Source organism: Pipistrellus hanaki, assembly GCF_964339955.1.
Source record: "Pipistrellus hanaki genome assembly, chromosome: 3".
Taxonomy (NCBI): Eukaryota; Metazoa; Chordata; class Mammalia; order Chiroptera; family Vespertilionidae; genus Pipistrellus; species Pipistrellus hanaki.
This window is the reverse complement of record NC_140505.1, coordinates 118,885,827-118,912,398: the sequence shown is the minus strand read 5'-3', so window position 1 is coordinate 118,912,398 and position 26,572 is coordinate 118,885,827. Positions and strand designations below refer to the sequence as shown.

Genomic DNA, 26,572 nt, shown 5'->3' with positions numbered 1-26,572 from the left:
AAATAATGGAAAGCAGATGCTAAATATTATAAACAAAAATTAAACTTCCATCTACATGGTGGTTATAATTAGCAAGGTATGAGGATACATAAAATATTTTAAGATCAAATCACAAAATAACCACTAAATGGAGATTCAGTATAGTGTGAAGTCAGATAGCCCAGGTTCAAGTGATGGCTTTGACACTTACGAGCTGAGCAAATTACTTAAGTGAAGCCTCATCTCTCCCCTCCGTTAGTGGCTGTAATAGTAGTGTCAGCTTGAGGATTAATTGGGTTGATGAAAGTAAAGTTATTGGATCAAATGCCCAACCTAGGAAGTATATTTAGGTTACCTCCATTATAATCATTACCATTTCTATGGATCTTTAAGCTCCAAATGCCAATGACTGTATTCTCTATCAGGTATTTTTGTATTTACCAATGTAAGTATTATTTTTCTATAAATAAGATTTTGTCATAGTGATGGCCTTACAGTCACCACTGATTCAATGAGGATTCTACTTTGTTCTGTCCTAGAACTGCTGTATTTTCTCTAGAAGTTCATTTTCCCTTGTCCCTTAGCAACCATAGTCAAAATCATTCTTTGATCAGTAACTATGTTAACCAAAAGTGAAATAGCTTACTCAGCTAATGCCCAGTTAACTTAAATTCATTAATAGAGTACTTCCTCTAAATTAAAATTGTCATTTTAGGTTAGAGCTTCTTCTGTTTTTCTTATCATGGCATATTTTCCCCTTAGACTTATTTAAAATTATTTTTTATGTTAACATCCAGTACAGGTCTTTATTGAATCTCTATTTTTCTTTTATTCTCAAAGTATAGGTGTGTTTTAGAATCAGAGAATATTGACATTGGAAGACCCATATCTTAAAATCCTCCTAACATAATCACTTCTATTTTGCAAGATAAAAATAAACTCTCAAAGTGTATGCTCAGTATTATACCATTTGTATTAGAACCAGTATAGCTTTCTGACTTAAACTCAAGTGCTTTTTCTATTTAGGCTTCTGTATTACTGAAACTGGCATGCTTTGTACCTTGTCAATATAACTTTTCTTTGCCTATTTAAAAATCAGTGAAATATCTATATATTTCATAGATATATTTTTGTTATATGATATATCTACCAGAGGCCCAATGCACACTGTTCGTGCCAGGGGCTCAGCTCTCACGCCGCCTGCGTGTTTTGGAAGGTCGTCCCGAAGGTTGTTCAGCTGTCCGGTCTAATTAGCATGTTGTGCTTTTATTATTATAGATTACATAGACATGTAACAAAAACCTCTTCATCTTAACAAAAAAGAATAAACCACCTATGATACTGTGATTTCATCACAGATGTATTAACCATGCAGGGTATTATTTTTTTTAACTTTTTTTTTAATGTAGGATAATTGCTATCTATCCTCAATTTTTCTCTTCTTTCTCTATAATTATTTTCCTTAAAATGTCCACTTAAACATTGCTTTTGAATAAGATTAGGGGGAACTAAATTAGGCTGTAACTCCCAGTTACTTTTATCAGCTAGAGCCCTTTTAAACCCCAGTGGTCATTTTAAGCCTATTTCCTATTTAAAATGAAATCACTCTGCTTTCTCAATGCAAAGTAATTGTTGGGTTTAATTACATAAGCAATTTAGGCCATTTCACTTGGTAATTTATCCTGAGGACAAAGAGACATAATGTGTTACATGAAGTAAGAGAGGACCTAGAGTTAATGCTTTATCATTGCCGTGTATTATAATCACTATGTTTAGAAGAATTTTTGCGTGCAAAAATAATTTTTTAAGTCACATATCCCCCACTTAGTACAAAGGTGATGGTGATATAAAATGGAAAGTTCCTGTTCTTAGAGAACTTTCTAGGAAATTTCACAGTTGGTCTGAAAATGTGTCTTTCCTTAATAAGGAAATGCCCATAAATAAAATGGAAAACTATACTTCTTTAACCTGGGAAATATTTTGTCTATACTGAGATAGGCTGTGCTAAATTGACTAGACAGCACAAACCAAGCCAAAGCAAACAAGAACAATATCAAGCTTTTTTTTTTTATTTCTAATGTGACACCAGTATCAGTTTGCATACATATTCATATTTTCCTAGGTATTTTTTAAAAATTGTGCTCGTTTTGGTTAATATGCTTTTACCTTAGGGGTAGGTTGTATACGTCTTCCAGGGGAATTGCGTGATAATGACCCATTGCTCTTTATGCCTTGTTCACCTTTATTTTCACCATACTATTTTGAATCTCTTATCCCTCATAATTCCTAGTTTGTTTGTGTTTTATACACATTATGTTACTTTTAAAGTCCTAGCTCAGTATTAGAAAATACATTTTCCTTCATCAGCCTGCAAATAGCAGATCTTTTACTTACATAGGTCTGAAATAGAAAAGATGTTTCTCATATTCTCTAATAAGAAGGGAGAAATACTGATTTAATTTTCTATTTAATGAAAGTAGCTCTTTAATTAGGGGAGATTTTGTTGAGCTATTTCAAGTGAATGAGGAAAGAGTTATTGATAGGAAACACAGAGAATTTATTAGACCAAGTTTTGGAGTTAAAGCTTGTCCAAATTTTCTAATTGTGTTTTTTATTTTTTTTTTTGAGAATAAAACTTGTGGAATGAGTTAATGGCTACCAGTGGTATTTAGATTCCTTGCTACCATTCCTTAGTACTATTCCTTATTACCACTACTATTCAGGTCAGAAGAATTGACAAAGGAGATGTCAAATGTACCCCTCTGGAAAACAAAATAAAAAATGTTCACTTGTAAGTTTATCCTAACTCTTCTTGAAGTATGTACACGATAGGCTGTTTAGTTGGTAGAATGGCTATAAAAGAAGTTTTTATTTCTCAGCCTTCTGTGTGGCTGCTCTTTTAGCTGAATCATTTATTTTTTATAAACTCTTTACCTCACCTTGTTCCAGAATATTTTTAGAGTAGAGATATTCAAAGTACATTTTTGTATATGATGATTTACATCCTTCACATTTTCTTCTATGACTGCGTTTGGATCGATTGAAGCATTTAGCATGCTGACTGTGAAAGAGATGGTTTTTAACTGCGTGAGATTTGAACTTCACATCTTTCAAGCGTGGAAGCATTAACACCCCAGCAGTGTTAAGCTCTTTATACCCACTCGTTTCCTCTCTTTTGAGTTCTGGTGAATTTTCCTCAATCGCTTCCATTGGCACTCTTGAAAATCAGTGCGTCAGTCCTATAAACATCAGGATGACCTTACGACTAGATTAAGCCATTGGTCTATGTACCTCCTAAATATTAACTTCTAATTTTAAAGGTAAATCTATTAATATCACTTTCATTTGTTCATTAGCAGAAAGGACAAGACCAGGAAACCAGTGTTAGGTGTGAGGTTTGACAGACCAGAAAAGGGAAAGGTAACTTTGAGGGATTTTAGAAGTTCACTTAAGATGTGGAGCCAGCAAGATAAGGAAATCATGAACTTTTGGCTGTATAGCAAAAAGAATAAATATATAAAATTTATGTACAAAATTTATAAAATGTTCTTCCAGAAGTTCACTTATCATTATAAACTGTAGTGGTTTAACTTTACTTTTTACTCTTCAGGCTTGATATAAATTCGACATTATGTGCCATGGTTGCAGACATTAATTTGCTAGGCATTAGTCTATACACTACAAAGGTCAGCAGCATCCAGTTCAGCTGCATTAAATAGGCAATATATTTTGTTTAAAGTTTTAATTAAACCCAGGGCCTGAAGATATATGGTCCCAGTGGGGAGTGGTAACACTTTCGTGGCAATAATAAGGTAATAATAATAGTTAGGGCTAGTGTCACTTGCTTTCCTGGAAATACGATATGAGACAGTTGATTATATTTCATTGCTATTAAAACCATACAAGTCACCTGTTAACATTAATTCTTACTTTTTCCTGTTTAATGGTGAAGGAAAAAGTTGGCGCTTAAGATTTTACTTTTAAATTGAGTTATGAGGAAGTGAATACACTAAAATTAATACTTAATTATATCTTTCTTATTCTCTGATTCTCAAAAAGTTTCAGTATGTTCTGATTGGAAAATTTGTTTTCTGAGGCTTCAATAAAAATGACTAAGAAGAAAGTATATATTTTAATCTTTCTTTGGAAAATGTCCATGAAACTAACCTTTTACTAAAGATTGTTGGGTTATCCTATCAAATCAATGTGATATAATGTTATACTTGGACTTTTATTAACTTGATTTCAAAATCTGGCATTCTTAAAAGATGACTATTTTGGTGACTAGATGAAATGGACATAATCATGAGGGGGAAATAATTTTGTATGAAGGATATAGTCATTGGACATATTTAGAGTAGGCAAGTAATACAAATTAAGTTAAAATTAAATATATTTTAGGGTTAAATATATTTAACTGTATATACTTTATTATATGTGTACTTATGTCTGCTTTTCCTAATATATAAGGAAAAGGTATTTTCTACATAAAAATCTCATTTAACTCCCCTAATTAGCTTTTTGTTTTTGTTTTTGTTTTAATTATATCTCCTGTAGAAACTATTGCTATATTCAAATTGAATAAAGAGTTAAAATAGCCAAAACAGGTTTGGCTCAGTGGATAGAGTGTCTGCCTGCGGACTGAAAGGTCCCAGGTTCGATTCTGGTCAAGGGCATATACTTTGGTTGCAGGCACATCCCCAGTGGGAGGTGTGCAAAAGGCAGCTGATTGATGATTCTCTCTCATCGATATTTCTAATTCTCTGTCCCTCTCTTTTCCTCTCTGTAAAAAATCAATAAAATACATTAAAAAAAGAGTTAAAATAGAACTTACAAAGTTTGGTTCCAAAATATAAGTCTTTTTTTGCCCATATGCTAATTATGGGAATGCATTTTTTGAACTGTCATTGAGTCTTATTTTCAAGTGTTCATTAAAAATAGTATGAATTTAATTAACATTAATATAAAATTATAGTATAAATAAATTATTCATTGCATATTATGGAGACATATTGCTTGATCCAGAAATACATATGAAATGTATTCATAAGAAGATGTATGTAAAACTGAAAATGCTTTTATTATACTCCTTTGACATTTGCCTGCAGATATTCAAGTTCTGTTTCTCTGAATATTACTATTTTCATTAATTCTTTTGAGGCTAGTAGAATATTTACATATTATTTTTTTATTTTCTCTGGTATAAACCTTTTTTAAATTAAGCACAATTTAGCACTTCCTTGATATTTCTAGTATTCTCTAATTATATTAAGCCATTTTATTTACTCCACTGTAATTCTTCCTCTCTTTTTTATTTTTAGTTTTTATTGAGTTGAGAGAGAGAGAGAAAGAGAGAAAAACATCAATTTTGTCATTCCACTTATTTATGGATTCATTGGTTGAGTCTTGTATGTGCCGTTCCTGAGGATTGAACCTGCAACCTTGGTGTATTGAGATGAAACTCTAACCAACTAAGCTACCCAGTCAGGGCCCATTGCATTCTCTTGAGGACAGTATTATATTTTGGGGGAGAAGATCATTAACTCTACCAATACACACAGGAACATACATCCCCACACCCCCCCCGCACACACACAATCTCCTTTTTCTTTTTTGGAAAATGCTGAGAGCATTTAACAGGAATGGCTCCAACAGTGGTTGATTGATTATTTTCAGTGATTTAGTTCTTTGAAAACATAAAAGGAATTGATTAGCCTAGAGAACTTCAGGATCCCCAGTTGCAAGTAGAGAAATATTGACACAGGATACTGGCTTTTTTCCAAGTTAAATTTTGCTGGCACATCAGTTGTTTCCTGTATATAACCTCACACTAGAAATTAGGAACCTTTTCAACTTTCACCCAAGTTTAACCCCTTTTTGATGTGTTTTACTTAAAGAAATTATTTGCTCCCCACCACCACATTTCCTCTTTTTGGATTAAAACTCTTCTTTCAGGCTTTCAGATTTCCCTTAAGTTTGATGCTACGAACTTGGTGAAGTGTTAAATATTGATCCTTTTCATAAGCCTCCTTAATTCTAAGATTTGGGTCATATTTTATTTTACTTCCAATTCTTCCACCCAAATGGAAAAAGTTATTTAAGTCTGCTGTCAGATACTAAATAAGATCTCTTATTTCTGTAATCATTTAAAATTCTTTATCTTTTTCTGTTCTACACATTAGCTATTGAGGATTTCCTATCAGAATTAATATATTTAAGGCAGGTGGACTGTGTTATTTTTATAAAGATAAGAATGTAAATATAAGAGATTCCCCAAATTTGACAGCCAATAGTTATAATATAATAAGTTTATGGTATAAGTAATTTAATAAAGCCAGACTTACTAATGTTTCTGTGCTAATGCTAACACTATAAAGTAAAAAGTGAGAATTAAAATTGCAGCAAGTTAAGCTCTTGAAATAATAGACTCCTGATGTCATATGACTTTGACAGACCACAGATTCTGGGAGAAGCATATATTTGATAAAAATGTAACATATAAATCCAAGTTGATATATAATCTGATCAAATATTTATCAGATATTTCTCAAACTCTTTTGAGCCAGAGGCTTCTGAGCTTAGGTTGGAGGAATGATCATGAGATGAAGGGTTTTATGCCTGGCTCTCCACATCTCAGAGTCTAGTTTGGGATAATTGTTCACTTAGGTCCTCCAGGTACATAAACAAGGGTGGGGGAAGTTTGGATAAAGGAAGAATTGAGTACTAATCTTAAATAAAGGAAATAAGTTTGTAAAAATTTTCTTCTTAAATTGACATTATAATTCAATAGCAATAAACATTTCAACAAGAATTTTATAAAAACTTGACAAAATGCTTCCAAAGTTCATCTGAAACTCAACAGGAAAACAGAGCAAACGAGGGGAATAATAATTTGTTGTACTTAATATTAAAATATTAAAAGAAGCTACAGTAACTAGAGCAGTGTTATACTTGTATAAAAACAGAAAACCAGAAAGAAGCGAAACCCTAGAGACAGATAAAAACATACAAAACACTTTTGTAGGTAATAAATATAGAATTAAATATTGGTAAGGGAAGGCAGTTCTTATAATAAAAGTTGATCTGTGATAAGTGATTAAATGTTTGGGAAGAATAAAATCCAATACTTGCCTCACACAATATGGCAAAATGTTTTTCCTATGAAATAAGTACCAGTTTTAATAGGAAATTATATAATTAGGAGAGAATGTATGACCCTATGATGAAAAAAATATTTTTTGTGCATAAAAGTTAGTGATAAACCTACAAAGGAAAACTCAACTTGATTTGCATACATAAAATTAAAATAGTCTGAAACAAAAAACTGTTTAAAACATCTCTTGCAATATCATAAAGGAAAGATAAATACAGAAATTAAAAAATGGTTTCAGCCGAAAGCGGTTTGGCTCAGTGGTAGAGCGTTGGTCTGCGGACTGAGAGGTCCTGGGTTCGATTCTGGTCAAGGGCATGTACCTTGGTTGTGGGCACATCCCCGGTAGGGGGTGTGCAAGAGGCAGCTGATCGATGACTCTCTCTCATTGATGTTTCTAACTCTCTCTATCCCTCTCTCTTACTCTCTGTAAAAAATCAATAAAATATATTTTAAAAAATGGTTTCAATCCATTAAATAATAACTTTAACATAAAAATATTCATGGGTAAAAATTTTGTGGGAAAAAACCCTGAAAATTTGTGCGTTTTCATTAATCATTAAAATAAAAATTTTAAATGAAAGCATTTTTATCTTTCTCAATGGGCATTTTAAGAAACATTAGAATCTCATTTGATGAGTCTTAAATATTAAATTTGCTAATGCTTTTTAGTTAGATAATCCAGTTGCTACATATGTGTTCTAAGGAAATAATAAGAGACATGTAAATAAAAGAAGATTAGAGGGATGTTAATTACTGAAGTTGGTATAGCACCTCCATAAAAATGTGGGAGGGGATTTTTTAAATAAACAGAAATTGAATATTGATCTTGAATAAGAAAATTGAATTTTGGAGAAATTATCACATTTTTATTTAATATAGTAAAATGCTAAAGAAACCAAACTCTTATTAAAACTACCAAATTTTATTAGTTATATAATTGAATTTTTCAGTATGTAAAATAAATTCTTGAAAAACACTAATATTTATCAGTAATAGAATTAATACAATGTAATAAAATTGTGATCTTTCAGTCTTTCTGCAATGGACAGATCAGATAAACTTTTAATTAGATACCAAATATATAAATATTTTAAAAATTACCAGACTTGATCAGGATATAGTCACTCTTAAATAGATCATCTAGAAAAATCCATGAACACAGCAGTTCTTTTTAAACTGACTAGGATATTGTCACTGACTTAAGTAATGACTCTGTATAAATTACACAACATTGGTGATTCTACAACTAGTCATCTGTATCATTTTGGAGACAAAAGAGTTATTTATTCTTTGCCCCTCATTTTGTAGGTGATAAAACCAAGGTCCTGTAAATAAATTACTTATTTACAACCATACAACTACTTTAATAATAAAGTAAAAATTTGAAACCCAGTCATCTAGTACTATTTTGTTATGTAATTCATAATGTAATGCTGCATCATAATTGTAAATGATTTCAACAGGTAGATGAAACAAATTAATCAAGTAATTAAGATGGTTTACTTTATTTTAAAATTATGTGGCAAAATTAATTTCCAAAAAAAGAATTTAAAGTAGCATACAAAAAGAAATAACCATAAAAATGCGAAGATTGGTAAAGTGATCCTTAAAAATAATGGCCAGGACATTAAAATGCTAAGTATAAAAACCACCAAAGTAAACCTAATATCTTAAATGGAAAATAAGCGTTTCTGGAAAATGGAGGATTACCTTAGTGACCAGGTAACTCCTCAAATTTGGAAATCCTAGAAATTAGAAAGATTCTCTAGAATGCCTGATGTTCAGGCAAAGTACCCCAACATTTGGAGTATTGGCAATGAGATCCTTTCCCTGTATCAGCCACAGAAAGCCTGCTGGTAGTCCTGTGGGGCCTGTTCTGAGTGCTCCCATTATTCTTGAGAGGCCAGGAGAGTCCTACAACCTCTGTGAGGCCTTTTACAAAGATAGATATTCTCTCCATGGTGCTAGTGTAGCATTTTTAATTTTTTTTTTTACAAGCATACCTTTGAAACTTTTATAATTTCTTCAGTGATAACTAGATATATGTGAGCCAGTGTTGTTCACACCTCATTTACTCCTGTTCTGCTATCAAAGCATGCTCCTAACCACTTGCCACCTTTATTATTATTTTTTCATTCCAAACCATGATAACTATGAAATCACATTTTTAAAATGGGTTAATTTTTTTTTTAAGTTTTAGTATATTTTGTTTTTTGTGCATCTAAAAATTGAACTTGGAAAATGCTAAGAAATATACTAGTGTTTATTTGACACTAGATTATAGCAAGAACCATACAGGTAGGAATGAATGATATTAACTTTTATGTTTACCATCATATGCATGATCCATATTGGTTAACCTAAATTGATATGTGAAATATTTATTCAATATTTTTTTTAGAAAAAAAATTACTGTAAGGGGTAATCACTTTTGGTAATGTTGGTCACAAAAGTTTTTTTGTTTTGTTTTTTTTAAATAGGGAATCTGGGGCAGGGCAGGGAGAATTGGATGAAGGTGGTCAAAAAGTACAAATTTCTAGTTAAAATTCTTGGGCTGTAATGTACATGATGACTGTAGTTAATACTGTTGTGTGATACATTTGGAAGTTGCTAGATCCTAAAAGTTCTCATCACAATGAAAAAAAAAATTAAAAATCTCTTTTGTATTTGTATGAAATTATGGATGTTAACTAAACTTATTGTGGTAATCATTGATAATATATATGTCAGGGCATATGTGGGAACTTGAAACTCCTAGTGACCAGATTATTATGATCTCTGAATGCATAATAATCTGGCTACTCAGTATATATATATATATATATATATATATATATATATATATATATATATAGATAAAGTCAGGCCAATCTGGCCAGGGGGAGGGGGCATGGACAGTTGGCTGGCCTGCCTGCTGGTCAAACATTTGGTTGAGGGGACAGTTTGCATTTTAGGCTTTTATTACATAGGATATACACTGAGTGGCCAGGTTATTATGCATTCAGAGATCATAATAATCTGGCCACTCAGTGTATATCTCAATAGAACTGAAAAAAAGAGGGTATTCAAATCAAATTTTAATTTAGAAATATACTATCTTGAGCAAAGCAGGAAGAACAAAAGGAAACAGTGGCAAATATGGGTTTTATGCCCCACCACGTGGTCTACAAACTGCAGCTGTCCAAAATCCTGAATCATGAGAATCAGTGAGATCTGGCCTCTTACATCATCAGTAGTTCAGCATTTTTTCCTTTAAGGAGTAAGTTTTCTCTGGGTTATTTATACACAAGCTTTTTAGGGAAGAAGAGTGACATTATTTGTTTTATATCTGAAACTGGTTTATATCTACCTGAAGCCAACATGGAGACAACAAATTCCTTTTATTCATGCCTGAATCAGAAAGAAATCTGAGTTATAAATCTGATCACTATAATATTGCACAGCAGATCTTCTCATTCTGACGAAAGGGCCTCTATTATGTCATTTTTTATTTTTTGCAGAATGAGAAGGAAAAATAATCATCATTGCTTTTTATTTTCTCCTCTTGGGTACTATAAACATTTTTCCCCCTGTAATTGTAAGTTAAGAAGTACGGCACCACAGAAGATGACTTGACTTAACGCCCTCCCCATACCCATTCCCAACCAAGTATCTTCATTTCCTTACTTATTGAATTTGCTGAACTTTCTTTTCCTGAGGCCACTTCTTTCATGGAATTTCTATTGTTTTTGATCAAGCTTAAAGTATTACAGCTGAAACCGGTTTGGCTCAGTGGATAGAGCATCAGCCTGCGGACTGAAAGGTCCCAGGTTGGATTCCAGTCAAGGGCATGTACTTTGGTTGCGGGCACATCCCCAGTATGGGGTGTGCAAGAGGCAGCTGATAGATTATTCTCTCATCGATGTTTCTAACTCTCTATCCCTATCTCTTCTTCTCTGTAAAATATATATATATATATATATATATATATATATATATATATATATATATATATATATTTAAAAAAAAACATTATTACATATGTCATTCTCTCCTAAAACTGAATCCAATGACAGGACCTTTTGCAGTAACTGTATCCACTCTCTAATGACTGTTCATAGTATTTAGACACAATGATTTAGGGCCATGGTCGGAAAACTGCGGCTCTTTGGCCCCTTGAATGTAGCTCTTCCACAAAATACCAAGGCCTTGGAGAGTCTATTTTGAAGAAGTGGCATTAGAAGAAGCTTAAGTTTAAAAAATTTGGCTCTCAAAAGAAATTTCAATTATTGTACTGTTGATATTTGGCTCTGTTGACTAATGAGTTTGCCGACCATTGGTATAGTGGAAAAAGAGTCAGGGAGAACTCTGATTTGAATCCTGACTCTGGCATTTGCTTGTTTTTGAATACTGAATAAGTTGCTTAATCTCAATGAGCAGCAGTTACTTCATTTGTAAAACGAGACAGATATTAATTGAAGTGTAGGCATACTGTAAAAGTATCAGATGACATATTAAAGACCTTCGTAGGTAGTCAATAAATGATAAATTTTATTTGATAGGCAGCTTGATGCAATGAATGGGGGGAAAACACACACACAAACAAACTGGGCTTTAAGGCCATTCAGACCTTGTTGGATGGGATTTCTATCTGTCCTCCTGCAAGTCACTTATATCTGAGCCTCCTTTTCATCCATAAAATGATTATTATAACTTCTATGAATTAGAAATGAGAAATATGCATCCTCTACCTTGTCAGTACTTGTTTATTGCTTAAATCTTTATGAGTTACCATTTAAATTGATATATGACCATTTTCTTGTATTTTATGTTTTGTGTCTTGATTTTATTACCACTTTTACCAGGTGTACCGGTTAATAATGTGGATTTTTTTTTCAATTGATGGAATTACACAAAAGTTGCTATAGATGTGATTTGATATGTATGCTGTTTTGTTGTATTGACAGCAAGCTTCAAAACTTCATATGTCAAATTTGCCAAAGGTGTTAGCATCATTGATATTTTTACACTTAAAAATGTCAAATTTCATGCATTTGTGGGAAGTTTTTATTTCGTTACTTTATTTTGAAGAAAAGTGCTGATGAAAGTTATCATATACTCCGGGAAGCTTATGGTAAACATGTGAACACTCAAGATACTTGTGAACGCTGGTTTAAACACTTTAAAAGTGATGATTTTGATGTGAAAGACAAAGAATGTTCAGGTCAATCAAAAAGGTTTGAAGACCAACAATTACAAGCATTATTGGATGAAGATGCATGACAAACTCAAAAACAACTTGCAGAAAGATTAAATGTTGCTCAGCAAACAATTTCTGATCGCTTACAAGCAATGGGAAAGATTTTAAAGGAAGGAAAATGGGTTCCACATCAACTGAACAAAAGACAAATGGAAAACCGAAAAGTCATCAGTAAAATGTTGCTTCAACAACATGAAAGAAAGTCATTTTTGCATTGAATTGTGATTGGTGATGTAAAATGGATTTATTTTGAGAATCCCAAATGTACAAAATCATGAGTTGATCCAGATCAACCATCAACATTGACTGAAAGGCCAAATCACTTTGAAAAGAAGACAATGCTCTGTGTTTGGTGTGATTAGGAAGGTGTGGTGTACTATGAGCTTCTAAAACCAGGTGAAACTGTTAATACTGATCGCTATCGACAACAAGTAATAATTTTGAACCATGCTTTGATAGTGCAACGACCAAAATGTGCCAGAAGACACGGCAAAGTAATTTTGCTTTATGATGACTCACTATCACACACTTCAAAACCAGTTAAAGACACATTAAAAGATCTTGCCTGGGAAGTATTAACCCACCCACCTTATTCACCAGACCTTGCTCCTTCAGATTACCAGTTGTTCTGATTGATGACACCTGCACTTTCTGAGCAGCACTTAAAAACGTAGGAAGAAGTGAATTGGGTCTCTGAATGATTTGCCTCAAAACAAGAAAAGTTCTTTTGGGATGGTATCCACAAATTACCTGAAAGATAGAGAAAATGTGCAGCTAGTGATGAGCATTACTTTAAATAAGCACTTTTGATGTTTCTCTTGAAATTATCATGCTTTCTTTGATTGGAAAATCCGCATTATTAACCGGTACACCTGGTAAAGGTCATCCATGGATTATTATTGCTCTTTCTTATTTCTTCAATTCAAGAGATAAGCCAAGGCAAAGTGAAATAAACTCCATGGCAAATGTATCACAGACTAGAAAACAATTTTCTTGGAGTAAGAAAGAGAGTGCAATTTTCACCTCAGCCAGAGCATCAGAAAGTTTGTGATTAGTCTGCACCAGCTGTGTGAAACAGTTTGCTCTGAGGCCAGGTAGTCCTGGGCTGAATCGCAGCTTTACATTTTCCACATTTATGAGTCTTGTGTTTTATTTAGCCATTATGCTTACAATACAGAACATTTTTTAGCTATTATTTTTATGATAGTATGATGTAAGGGCTGTTCTTAGAACTGGAAACACATAGATGTATGTAAGTAGATACATACACATACTTTTCACCAATATTTTCTACTGACCAGTGAGCAAAGGGCACTCAATAGGTCAGGAGACTCAAATTAATTCAATTCCTCAAACATATTAGTATTGGCAATGCTGTACTGATAGAAGAAGAATATGATTAAAATAAAAGGAAGCTAGCTCATCCTTGACATAAGGATGTACAATTAATGTGGGTAATGCATATAGAATAAACAACTGATCATGCGTATCAATGGAAAAAGCTATCATAATGATGATTAGTGAAGCTATAAAAGTCTGCTTGAATAATAATGCAGGTTACCAGTCTATTGGTTGGTCTCAGAAACTGAATAGCATCTACATTTGCAGTGCTTGTTAAAGCTACAATATTTAACTTAAATATACAAATTATTTTAAAATATATATTTTTTCCATTGGGTGAATGTTCTTCATAATTATATAAGGGAGAGAGGCATTATAATAAAAGGGCAACTTGCTATTCCTTTGGCTTTATTTCCAATTATTTTCCTCTTAGCTATTAGTGAAATGCTATTTGGTAGGTAAAATTTATATAGGCTGAACGTAATAACAGATGCTTCAAAGGCCTCAGACTAGTTTTATAGATGTTGATGGGCAATAATTGTCATGTATATATTAGATTTTAAAAATGAAATTGATAAAGTTTATTTAGTTATTAAAATGTAAAGTGCAAATAGTTCTGAAAAAGTCTAGCATTAATGCATAATCCACTAGTTTTTCATTCCTTCACTTAATCTTGCTTTCTCAATGTGGCTGTAAACCTTGGAGGTTATGACCCTAAACTCCTCTCCTCTAGGTCCTGCACAATGCTCTTCACTTAGTAGTTATTCTCTAAATGCTCATGTTTCTAAAGGAATGAATGAATATGAATTAAAAAAGCAAGTGATTTTACAGAAGAAAGAACAAATTTAAAACACACACACACACTAATGGTGACAAAGCACATATACCTGGGAGTCAGATGTTCGTAGATTAAAACTTAAAGCTTTACTACTTAGTAGACCTTTTATTTTAGCCATTTCACGTAATTTCTCCAAACATGTTTTCTTTTCTGTGAAGTGAAATGATGATGACTTGTAGTGAATAAAATGAGGTAGCAGATGAAAGTTCTAGAAACGTCATGGAATATAAGCATGGTGATGAGATGCTGTTCCAAAGGCTGTTGGAGAGCTGTGTCCTCAGATTGATTGTCATGCTTCATTTTCCAGGGGAAGCGTATATGCGATTAAGCAAACTCCCCGAGGCAGAGTACTGGTACATGGAATCACTCAGATCCAAGACTGACCACATCCCTGCTCATCTCACCTATGGGAAACTCTTAGCTCTAACGGTGAGTACCTACCTTCCTCACCCTTTAGAAGCTGGTTTTCTCTCTGCAGACCGAGCTAGATGTGGTTTGAGGTGCTGCTTCTTAGCCAGTTGATGCATAATGATGGCAGTACTAAATTAGAACCCTATATAGAAAATGTGGAAAAACTATGTCTTTGACTGTGGGTTTTGCTTTATATAAAATTTGACATGTCATGAACCCTGATGTAAGTTAATGAAAACATATACATGAAGAATCCTCAATATGTGGTTACGTAAGAATTTGTTATAATAACAATATTTGTACAAAGATTATGTTCTTATGTTACTGTAGTTCTACAAGCCAATATTAACCCCAAACTGGCTGCAATGTAAAACTAAGTCTAATTCTTTTGAAATAGGCAAACTGTTGCATGTGTGTGGATCAGAATCACCTGGAATTCCTTCTAGCTGAAATTATTAGAAAAGAAGTGGAGCCACCATTTGGCTACTCATTGGGTGACAAGCACTCTTAGAGGCTGAGTCCTAGGAAAGTGGTGTTAGTTTGAAGCACAAGAAATTGCTGATATTCTACTCTTGTGACTTACAAATATCGAAATCTCATGTGTTTCAAAGTATTATTAATATTTTTATTTGATACAATAGATACTTGTCCAAAATACGTGAAATTTCTGGGCTCCTTCAGTTACTCAATAAAACTAGTCTTCAACCCTAAACTGAATCTGTTACTTATACTGCTTTAGTTACATCACCTGATCTTTCTCCAAATTTATAAAAATAAATGAATATAAAAAATACAGAGCAAAAGGTCAGGAAAGTGATTTCTAAGTGAATGCATAGAAATGTATCTTATAATTATTTAAAAGTAATAGCATTTATTTTCTCACAGATGCTGCTAAATTAAACACAATGTGTCTATTCTATCACTAAAACGCTATTAGAGAAATTACAATATATGGGCAGACTAAGTAACCAGAAAACATCTCCCTAATGAAAGTCTAGATATGCCAAATAAAATATAACACATATCCTCTTAATGCATAGCTCAAAAAGTAGCAAGAAATGAAAAAACTAAACACCAAAACAGTGAACAATAATCTATCATGTAGCTGATTTGGGATAGTTTCCTACTTGTGACAACCTGTGGGAAGAGAAGAGGTATTTTGTTTGTTTGTTTGTTTTTGTTCTTGCTGGAATAAGAGACAAAGCTTTGGATTGGATGGAAGGCTAGGAATTAGATGCCTAATTAAGCAGAGAAATTTGTATTCTTGGTGAAAGAATAATACCAGCATCGCTTACTGATACAAGAAAGTAGCCTTTCTCAGCATGGGATCTGAATGGAGAATGAAGGAAGGCTCTGCTGGGAGTTTATCCTAAGTCCTTTTCCTACCAGGCTTTGGGTTTTGAATTTACTTTATTTGCATGATCAGGGAATTTCTAGGCCAAGAAAACAAATAAAAAAATCAGCCCACTATAGGCTTTTGCCAAATAAATTATAGATGTCCTTCAAAATAAAAACCCACAAAACAAAACACAATTAAATCTAGAAGGAATTAGTGAGGTATGGAAAGAATAGTAAACAAAGTAATGGTTATTATGTTTATAATAAACTTCTACTGAATAAAACATTGAGAAAGAATACTCTTATGGAGATGATCAGAGTGAGAGAGGAGATGTTATTTAAACTGAATTTGGAAATCAGAAAATGGAAGGAGATATTACAACTGATTTCTCAGAGCTAGCTTTGGGATGGGATAACAATGAAAAGAAATACTACATACTCAAAAAGAAACCTGGGGAGACGACTCAAGATTTTGAGGCAGCTAGCAAAGAAGAGAGTTAAAGAGCATAAAATGAGGTAATCCGTTATAACATATGGAACAGTCAGACCTCTCACCCATGTACACAATACTCCAACCAGGCACTTCAATTGTAAGGCCAGGGAAAGGAAGCTCATGGTGGCAGAGCTGTTGAATAATAGACATCAGGACTCAGCAACAGCTTGCACAATTGAAAGTGGAATGAGAGGGACTGAAAAAAAGATTGAGTGAATGTCTTCCAGTGGATACTCCATAGTCAGTACCCTTCCCCTACCACATGCACAACACCAACAGCACAGAGCTTATACTCCATCAGCTAACCCACCTCACCACCCCACATACATCCCGCCTCCCAAGAAATTGCTGAATTCTCTTCTAGAGAAACTGATCATTGTTAGAAAAATATTTTCACATACCTACTTTTGGAGAGGACCTATAAATGATAGTTTCCAAAGCAGATACACAGAAGTGAATCTGTCCAGTCTAGAAAGCACATCTGTGCCTAAGGAACATCATTCAGCTTTTATTTAACTTACTGCTAAATATCAATGGACAGAAGCCCTGGCCAGATGGCTCAGTTGGTTGGAGCATTGTTCATATACCAGAAGGCTGTGTGTGTGGGTTTGATTCCTGGTCAGGGCACATATCTAGATTGCATGTTTGATCTTTAGTGGGGGGAGAGGGAGAATAGGGGAGACAAATGACAAATGGCAGTGTTTCTCTCATGAATTGATGTTTCTCTTTCTCTTTCTCTTTCTCTTTCTCTTTCTGTCTGTCTCTCTTTCTTTCTCAAATCACTAAAAAACATGGTATCAGGTGAGGATTTAAAAAAACATTTATATATGCACAACCAAGGATCATAAATCATAATATGAAACCCTCAAATGTAAAAGGTTGGACACAAATTATTAGGAGAACAATGAAAGAAAGAGAAGTAAAAAAATTTTTTTAAATTGTTAGAAAGAAATGGCAATGAAGTATTTCATGAAGTAGGATGTCATTAAAGCATAATTAATGAAAAGTGAGAAAGAGCTTTTAGAAACACTAATACAAAAAGATATGTGCACACCTGTGTTTATTGCAGCATTACTTACAATAGCCAAGATTATAGAAACAACCTAAGTTTCCATCAGTAGACCATTGGAGGAAGGAGATATAGTAAATATACACAATGGAATATTACTTGGCCATTATAAAGAATGAAATCTTACCATTTGCAACAACATGGATGGACCTAGAAGGTATTATGCTAAGTGAAATATGTCAGACAAAGAAAGACAAATACCATATGATTTCACTTATATGTGGAATCAAAAGAACAAAATAAATGAACAAACAAAACAGAACCAGACTCATAGATGCAGAGAATAAATTAATGGTTGCCAGATGAGAGAAGCTGAAAGGGCTGGGTAAAAAAGGTGACGTGATTAAGAAGTACAAAGTGGTAATTAAAAAATAGTTATGGGGATATAAAGTTTAGTGTAGGGAATATAGTCAATAATATAATAACTATGTATGGTGCTAAGTGGGTAGTAAGATTATTGGGGGTGATCATAAAGTATATAATTTATAAAGTATACTTTATACACTGGAAGCTAGTATAAGATAATATTGAATGTAAGCCATAATTGAAAATAAATAAATACATAAATAAAATGAAATACAAAAATATGATATCAGAACAATTTTCATTGGAAGAATATGAGAATAAAGGTGAAGAAATTTTTCCATATAAGAACAAAAGGAAAAGGAAATAAAATTAAGATATTAAGAAAGAAATCAATATAAGCCTCAACAGAAAAAAAAATAGAGAAAGAAAAAGGAGAACATTACTTAAAGTTTATGAGGACAAGTTGCTATTCCTTCCATTTAGAGGTTATAATATATTGAGTTTAATCTGTTAGAAAAAATGTTTTAACTTATAAAACTATTTTCATTTATAATTTGATAGTATAGTAATTCATTTAGCTCTACTTAAGAATATAATTCATCTACATCTCTTGCTCCAACTACTATCTTTGAGATGTTCTTAAGGATTTCAAAAGGCATCATTTTTAATTAAGTATAAGATGCCTGGTTTTCAAAAACAAAGAAAAGGTCACTTAGAAAAAAAAAGTTTGGAAGCTTAAATGTATTTAGTTCTGAATATACATGGAGTCTGACACTACTTTGGCTGTAGAAGCTGTATGTTCTTTTTTCCCTCCCAAATTCTTCATTTCAAGGCTTAATATTTAAAGTTTCCTGTACCAAAAATATGATTTTACAGGCTGCTTTATTTTTTATAAGGGTTTTTTAAAAAACGGGATTTAGAAGTTTTAACTCACTTCAACATATGGAAGGGAAGGAAAGACTTGTGTATTACAATCCAAATTTTAATTCCTCCACACCACCAAAACTTTTATAGTTTCCGATTTGCTGATTAGATGAAATACAAACCCTATTATGGAATGACTTGAAATCACAGTGCCAAAACCTCACAACCATCTTTAACAGTTTATTTTTGAATTATGAGATTTGGCAAATTTCTGATCCCAATGGATTGCTTTTGTCTAAGTTTGGGTTTCTTGGCCTGGTAACAGGCCCTTGACTTAACATGAAATTGGCAAGGTGAAAAATGCCACATATTTTGACTTCGGAATGCTTTATATATTAAATATTGTAAAATAGAATTGTCTATTAGTCTCAAGAGAAGAGAAATAAAGATGGAGTGGTGTTTTTATTGTTTTGTCAAAACTGACCAAAGGCAAACATGTAAAAATGATATTCAACTATAGTAGACAGACTGTAGAGTAGGATTTCATATAAAAATTATATTTTATTAGACATAAAAACAGATTATTGGTGCCTTTTTTACAGCCAGTGGTGTGATTTGCTTAGTACTTTTTGGTACAGATTTTTCGTTAAGAATTTGTATAGTATTTATAGTATTTAGAAAAATTGAAAATGGTTTATCATCTCCCAGAATGTATAAAAAATGTCCTTTTTCTCTACCTGCTCAGTTTTTATTTCCTTTGTGAAGTCTTGCCCAAGTCTTTCAAGCAGTTGTTTTTTCCTTTCTCTGTGGAAAATGTATCAAGAATTAACTTGATAATTTATTTAAATAATTTATTTAAAGATTTAAATGGCAGTTTTAAAGATTTAATTCTTGATAGAGAGAAATTTGAAAAAATGACAAATATTTTGCAGTTTTTGTGAGCCATTGAAATTAATATTGACTTAAATTATACTAAACGCTGTTTGGCTGATAGCTTATTTTACTAACAGATTTAGGTTAGTTAGTAAGAGAGAAGGATGGATATGGGAGACTCTGATGGTAATTCCTGATACAGAAAATTTTTATGTTGGCTACTGCAAGTAAGGATTTCAAATGGCATTATTTCCTTTCCTTTCTCATGCCTTCATACCATGGTCTCATTAGCTTTATAATAGTGCTTCCAGATTGAATGGCAGAAATAAATCTATATCTGCCTCTTGACCCTAGACGTGGGACACGAATTAAGTCTTATCTTTTTATCTCTTCAAGCGATTCACTCTTTGGTAACTACACCTGTAGCTTCCTTGCGCATTTCTCTTTTTAAGTTATTTAAGGGCTGGTAACGTAACTTTTGAATGTGTTTCTTTAGCCCGATTCTCATTTCCTCATTCCTTTCATTTGGTCAACACAGGTATGAGACTTATTACTCTATGCTAGGCATCACTCTAATTCCCAATGATATGTTCCGAGTAAATGAAAGAGAATGGCATGATTATAGGTTACACGCGGAGTAATCTTCCAAAACCCTAGAAGGAGAGATGGGCACAAGAGGGTATACATCTCTTGAACACCTGTGCTTGACATCTGTTATTTTGTGAATTTTTAAAATGAATACTCTCCTCTTTTTATACATAAGGACACTGAGTTTTAAAGATTTAAGGCACATCCCCAAGAATAATTTAGCTACTAAGTAGTAGAATTTGATACAGCCTCAATGTTTTCTGAATTGAGCATCATTAAATTTCACTCTATATTACAACATTTTAAGTGTGGAGTTTTTCTCCTTGTTATACCTGATAGGAGATTCTAAAAGTAAGCCAGGACTTCCTCTCTCTCCCTTTTTATAACTCATTTTTAGATATTACCTCTATATAGTAGGTTAGTTTGAATGGTTAAGTAGATTTTTATTTTTAAGCATCATTGGTCATGAGCTTAGGACTTCCGTTTTTGGTTGATGGCACTTTTAGGTCCTACATTATAACAAAATACCAATTTCCCCAGGTACTCTAGAGAATAGTTCTGCCTTAGGGTCACTGGTCTTGTCCATATTTAAATATACCATAGTTGGGCCTGGGTGATACCTCTTTAAAATATCTGGAACTTTTCATAGCAACATCATGTCCAATTAAAATACTATACAGAGCCACCCTCTAAAATTGTGATTTATTTCTTGTTTTAACTTTGTTACCTAGGGCTAATGCCATGAATTTAAAATAGGGCATGCATTAAGAGAGAAGGAAAGAAATAGCATTTCTACTACTATGCTATTTCAGGTGTTTATAGTTGTTTCTAAAGCTGTGAGTATTCTATAATTATTTTGATTTTTTTGTTTTTGTTTTCCTTCCTGTTAGTCCTGTTCAATTTATTTAAGCCAAATATTTTGCAGTTTTTGTGAGCCAGTGAAATTAATATTGACTTAAATTATACTAAACGCTGTTTGGCTGATAGCTTATTTTACTAACAGATTTATGTTAGTTAGTAAGAGAGAAGGAAGGATATGGGAAACTCTGACGGTAATTCTTGATACAGAACATTTTTATTTTGGCTACTGCAAGTAAACACTAAGCCAGATTTCTGTGTCTAGCCTCTGTTAATTATGCTACAAAAACTCCATTTGTGAAAGTTCTTGAGATTCAATAGCAAAATTTCCTACCCCAGGATTCGAATACGGTAGTAGTGTAGTGCTGTCTAATTTGTCTCAAGTGTTGTGCTTGGGTCTTAGTTTGCTTGGGTCTTTTGTAATAATTACTATTTAGAGGTGGGTTATTTTTTCATTGGGTCCTTTTCAGAACAGACTTCATGGTAATCACCGCACAACCTCGTTTAGATTAGAGGGAGAGGGAACAGAAAATAGTTTTTTCTGTGATTCTAACATTGTTGCGTGTCTGTCCAATTCAAGTTGCAAAATTTATTCTGTGAAAAGAGGAGGACATATAATATAAATTATGCTACTGAAATATTATATGAAATAAAGAATAAACTTTATTTCAATACTGTATTCAGCTAAGCATTTTATATAAAGTTGCCTTATCTAAACTTTATGATTTTGTATTCTAGAGATAATGTAGTTATTATTGTATTGTTTTTACGGTACTCTGAAGCATAATGGATCTAATAGTCATCTTTTAATTTTTTAAAAATATATTTTTATTGATTTCAGAGAGACAGGGAGAGGGAGGAAGAGAGAAATAGAAACATCAATGGTGAGAGAGAATCATTGATTGGCTACCTCCTGCACTCCCTATATAGGGATCGAGCCCGCAACCTGGTCATGTACCCTTGACGGGAATCGAACCCATGAAAGAAAGAGAAGTGGGTCCGCAGGCCAACACTATCCACTGAGCCAAACCAGCTAGGGCTCATAGTCAAATTTTAGAGACCAACCCCTCACTTCAAGATACAGATACTTTTATCTAGAATCAATCTTACAATCGTTCTACTTATTGCCACTCAAATATATCCAAAATGTCTCAGGCTTCTATTTCTGGCTTTTGCATGTCAATAGAAGTCATTGTTAAGGTATTTCCTTTTGCCCTAGCTGGCATAGCTCAGTAGTTTGAGTGTGTGACTGAAACCAATTGATGTGAGAGAGGCATATTGATGTTTTCTCTTTCTCTTCTCTCTCTCTCCCTCCCTCTCCCCCACCTCTTCCTTCTGCTCTCTTAAAAAAAAAAAAAAAAAAAAAAAAAAAATCAGTGGAAAAGGTGAGGATTAACAACAACAACAGCAACAAAAATATTTCCTTTTGCCAGATATTCTTAGAAATAGTAAAAATTAAAATATTCAAATTCTTAGGCATTAAAAGTTACATGAAATAATTCTAGTTGCTTCATATACATGCCTATGTTTGAAAACAAATGTTACTTACTTTTAGTGGTAAATAGAATGATATTGCTTTTGAATTAACGTATATTTCATTGTCACTGTTTTGTTTGTTTGGTTTCTCTATTTGGTCTGTGGTTACCATTTAGTGCAATTTAAGCAGCCCAGCAGGCTCAGGCCCTCATACTCCCCCCGAACTCGGATACGAAGGATGTAGATGGATCAGTGGTGTGCCCTTAAAAACACACTCCTTTATAAAACCAGCATTTGATACACAGGTGCTGAGTCTGCACTTCGGCTTTTGGCTTATGCTCTGTAATAAACAGTGGAGATTCAGAGACAAAGAGGGCATTTCCCTGGTCTCAAAAAGGCCTCAGTGCACTCTGTTGAGGAGAAATTGGTCCAAGAGCCACCGATAGCTGCTTCAGTGATGGGTTGCCTTGCTCTGTGACTAGAGGAAATGGCTTGTTTTGGAAGGGCAGTTATGTAGGTACCTTAATTTTATTTCCTTACTCTTTCATTTTTATTATAGACTAGAAGCCCGGTGCACAAAATTCATGTATGGAGGCGGGAGAGGGGGGGGCCATCCCTCAGCCCAGCCTGCACCCTCTCCAATCTGGGACCCCTCGAGGGATATCTGACTCCCCGTTTAGGCCCGATCCAGGATTGGCCTAAACAGGCAGTTGGACATCCCTCTCACAATCCAGGACTCCAGGCTCCCAACTGCTCGCCTGCCTGCCTTCCTGATTGCCCCTAACCACTTCTGCCTACCAGCTCTATCATCCCCTAACAACTCCACTGCCAGCCTGATTGATGCCTAACTGATCCCTTGCCAGCCTGTTTGTCCCTGATTGCCCTCCCCTGCAGGCCTAGTCATCCCTAACTGCCCTTCCCTGCAGGCCTAGTCCCCCCCCAACTGCTCTCCCCTGCAGGCCTAGACCCCCCACAACTGCCCTTCCCTGCAGTTTTGATCACCCCCAACTGCCCTCCCTTGCAGGCCTTGTCCATCCCAACTGCCCTCGCCTGCTAGCCTGATTGCCCACAACTGCCCTCCCTTACAAGCCTAGACTCTCCCAACTATCCTCCCCTGCTGGCCAACTTGTGGTGGCCATTTTGTGTCCACATGGGGGCAGTCATCTTTGACCACATGGGGGCAGCCATCTTGTGTGTTGGAGTGATCGTCAATTTGCATATTACTTTTTTATTAGATAGGATAGAGGCCTGGTGTAATGGTCGGGGCCAGCTGGTTTGCTCTGAAGGGTGTTTCAGATCAGGGTGAGGGTTCCCTTGGGGCATAAGGTGACCTGGGTGAGGGGCCTGTGGTGGTTTGCAGGCCGGTCATGCCTCCCGGGCGACCCAAGTGGAGGCCCTGGTATCTGGAATTTATTTATTTTCTACAATTGAAACTTTGTAGCCTGGAGTGGAGCCAAGCCTTCTGCTGGCTCTGTGGTGGCAGCCATTTCTGTTGGGATTTATTTACCTTCTATAATTCATTAAAACTTTGTAGCCTTAAGAGGAGGCCTGGGCCGGCCAGGCTGTGCAGAAAGCTTGGCTTCCTCCATTTCCAGGGAAACCCAAGCCTCCCTCTTGCTGGCTCAGTGGCTGCAGCCATCTTGGTAGGGGTTAATTTGCATACTTGCTCTTGATTGGCTGGTGGGCATGGCTGGTGGCTGTAGTGAAGTTATGGTTAATTTGCATATTGCTCTTTTATTAGATAGGATATTGGATCTCATACCAGTTAGCAAGCACTCTTTCCTTATTTGACATTCCTTTAATTTACTATGCACCCCACTGATAGTCTGCATACAGTGTAGGACTCATGCTCATGACTTCCAGGTTAATACTCTTTCTCCTGCATCATGTGACTCTCCTGACATGTAAGAAAACATGGACACATTTAAATGTGAGGTACATGCTACTTTTAACTTATGTCTTCTATTTTCTTAGCTTGATAATTTTTTTTTAATAGGATAAAATTCTTTTCTGGTTAAAACAGCATCGTGATGTAAGTATGTTTCCTTTAGGAAAGATGGTACAGGCAGCGTGCATTTTCAAAATGTATGTGTTTTCAAACGCAGATATCTTTAACCTTTACCATAGGAGCTTACCCTTTTTCTGTGGAATCTAGGTGTATGTGTATGTATATATTTATATATATATATATATATATATATATATATATATATACACACACACACATGCAAATATATAAAGAAAGTTACATCTTTTCTAAGATTGTAAAGTTTTTGTTTTTGCCATCTCATAAGTAGATTCATAAGCAGCTCAGATATGAATGTGTTCACAAGTCCATAGGCTTTTGCATTTCCCCTATATTTACCCACATTACATCGAGGCCATGAGCCTCAGCAACCTGAAGCATGAAGCCTGCACAGCTGAGATTGTACCCTTGGTTTTATAGTAAAATTATATACTTCTTCCAAGCAGCAGCTAATTGAGTTCAACTTGATTTTTATCTAAGTCCTGAGCTTTTAGGACCAGCTACTTCTCACTAATTGCCTATCTTCCTTGCCATGCATCTGTTGCTTTTCTACCTAACAAAGAATTAAATATTAAGTATGGGGTGGCCCTGTACTCTGCCTCTTCAGTAGTCATCGCAGGCACTGTCCCTCCTGGATAAGCTCAGTCACTTTGTCACGTGATGAACTAGACACTTTATCGTGTGATGAACTATGCTGTTCCAACACCTCCTCATAAATTCCAGAATCTAGACACCCAATGTAGAGATGAGGAGCCTGAGCTTCAGAGGTTAAATCCAGATCTGTGTTTAAAGCCTACACTACTATGCTTTGTATTTTCTGAGAGCTGCTCTATTTAAATTGCTCTGTAGCTTTTTATTTATTATGCCAAAATATGCATATGTGGTATCTTATGTGAATAAAAGCTTAACTTCAAAATGCATAATTTTGCTTCTTTTTAAAACACATCTTTTTCCATTTTTAGATTTCTTGTAATACATTTCTAAAGAGAAAAGACAATTTCTGTGTAAATCTACGTATACATATAAAAGCCTAAGTGACTGTTAGGACCAGAATGACCAGAACGACTGGCCGACCAGTTGCTATGACGTTCATTGAGCACTAGGAGGCAGATGCTCAATGCATGTGCTGCCCTCTAGTGGTCAGTCCACTCCCACAGCCAACCTCCCACAGCCTTTCCCCCTGCTAGCTGGTCCCCTTCCCATCCCCCTGAACATTGAGTTGGAGCCAGACCACCTGAGCACTTGCCTAGAAATGTATTTCTTCTCACAGTGGAAAGCATAATTCTTTTAAATGGCTTAAAATGCAGATATAATTGAGGCTCATTTAAGAAGTATAATCGAGGCCCTTTGTCAAAAAGACAGAATAAGGTACATTCTTGAGCCACACTGTGATTCAGTGTGCACTGTAATTACTGTAGGTGGGAACCAGGTACGTGAGAGTCCACACATGATTAGGACACTTTGGTCAGTTTGACATTAGCCATGGGCACTGGGTTTCAGATGGGCACTGGCCATTGTATAAAGCCCTGCATTATGATGCCATGTGATGGAGGAATAGGTACTCTGGTTTTGGATGGAATGGTCGCTTTGGGAAATTTTGTCTCTGAGAAATGGAGCTTGAAGACATTATCTCCATATAATCTGCTCTATTTCTTACTTCTTGAAATGAAACAGCAATAGCTAGAAGAACAGGATTTCTGTCTGCTTGAATCAGAAATTT

At 34.5% G+C, this 26,572-nt stretch overlaps 1 protein-coding gene across 1 annotated transcript in view; it reads left to right on the top strand.

The window, feature by feature from the left end:
* The window catches only part of TMTC2 (transmembrane O-mannosyltransferase targeting cadherins 2), a 401,251-nt gene that overhangs the window by 263,458 nt on the left and 111,221 nt on the right, over window positions 1-26,572 (top strand). Inside the window, exon 8 of the mRNA XM_084877291.1 lies at window positions 14,858-14,979. Within this exon, the coding sequence (XP_084733417.1) occupies window positions 14,858-14,979 (122 nt within the window). The remainder of the gene's footprint in view (window positions 1-14,857; window positions 14,980-26,572) is intronic.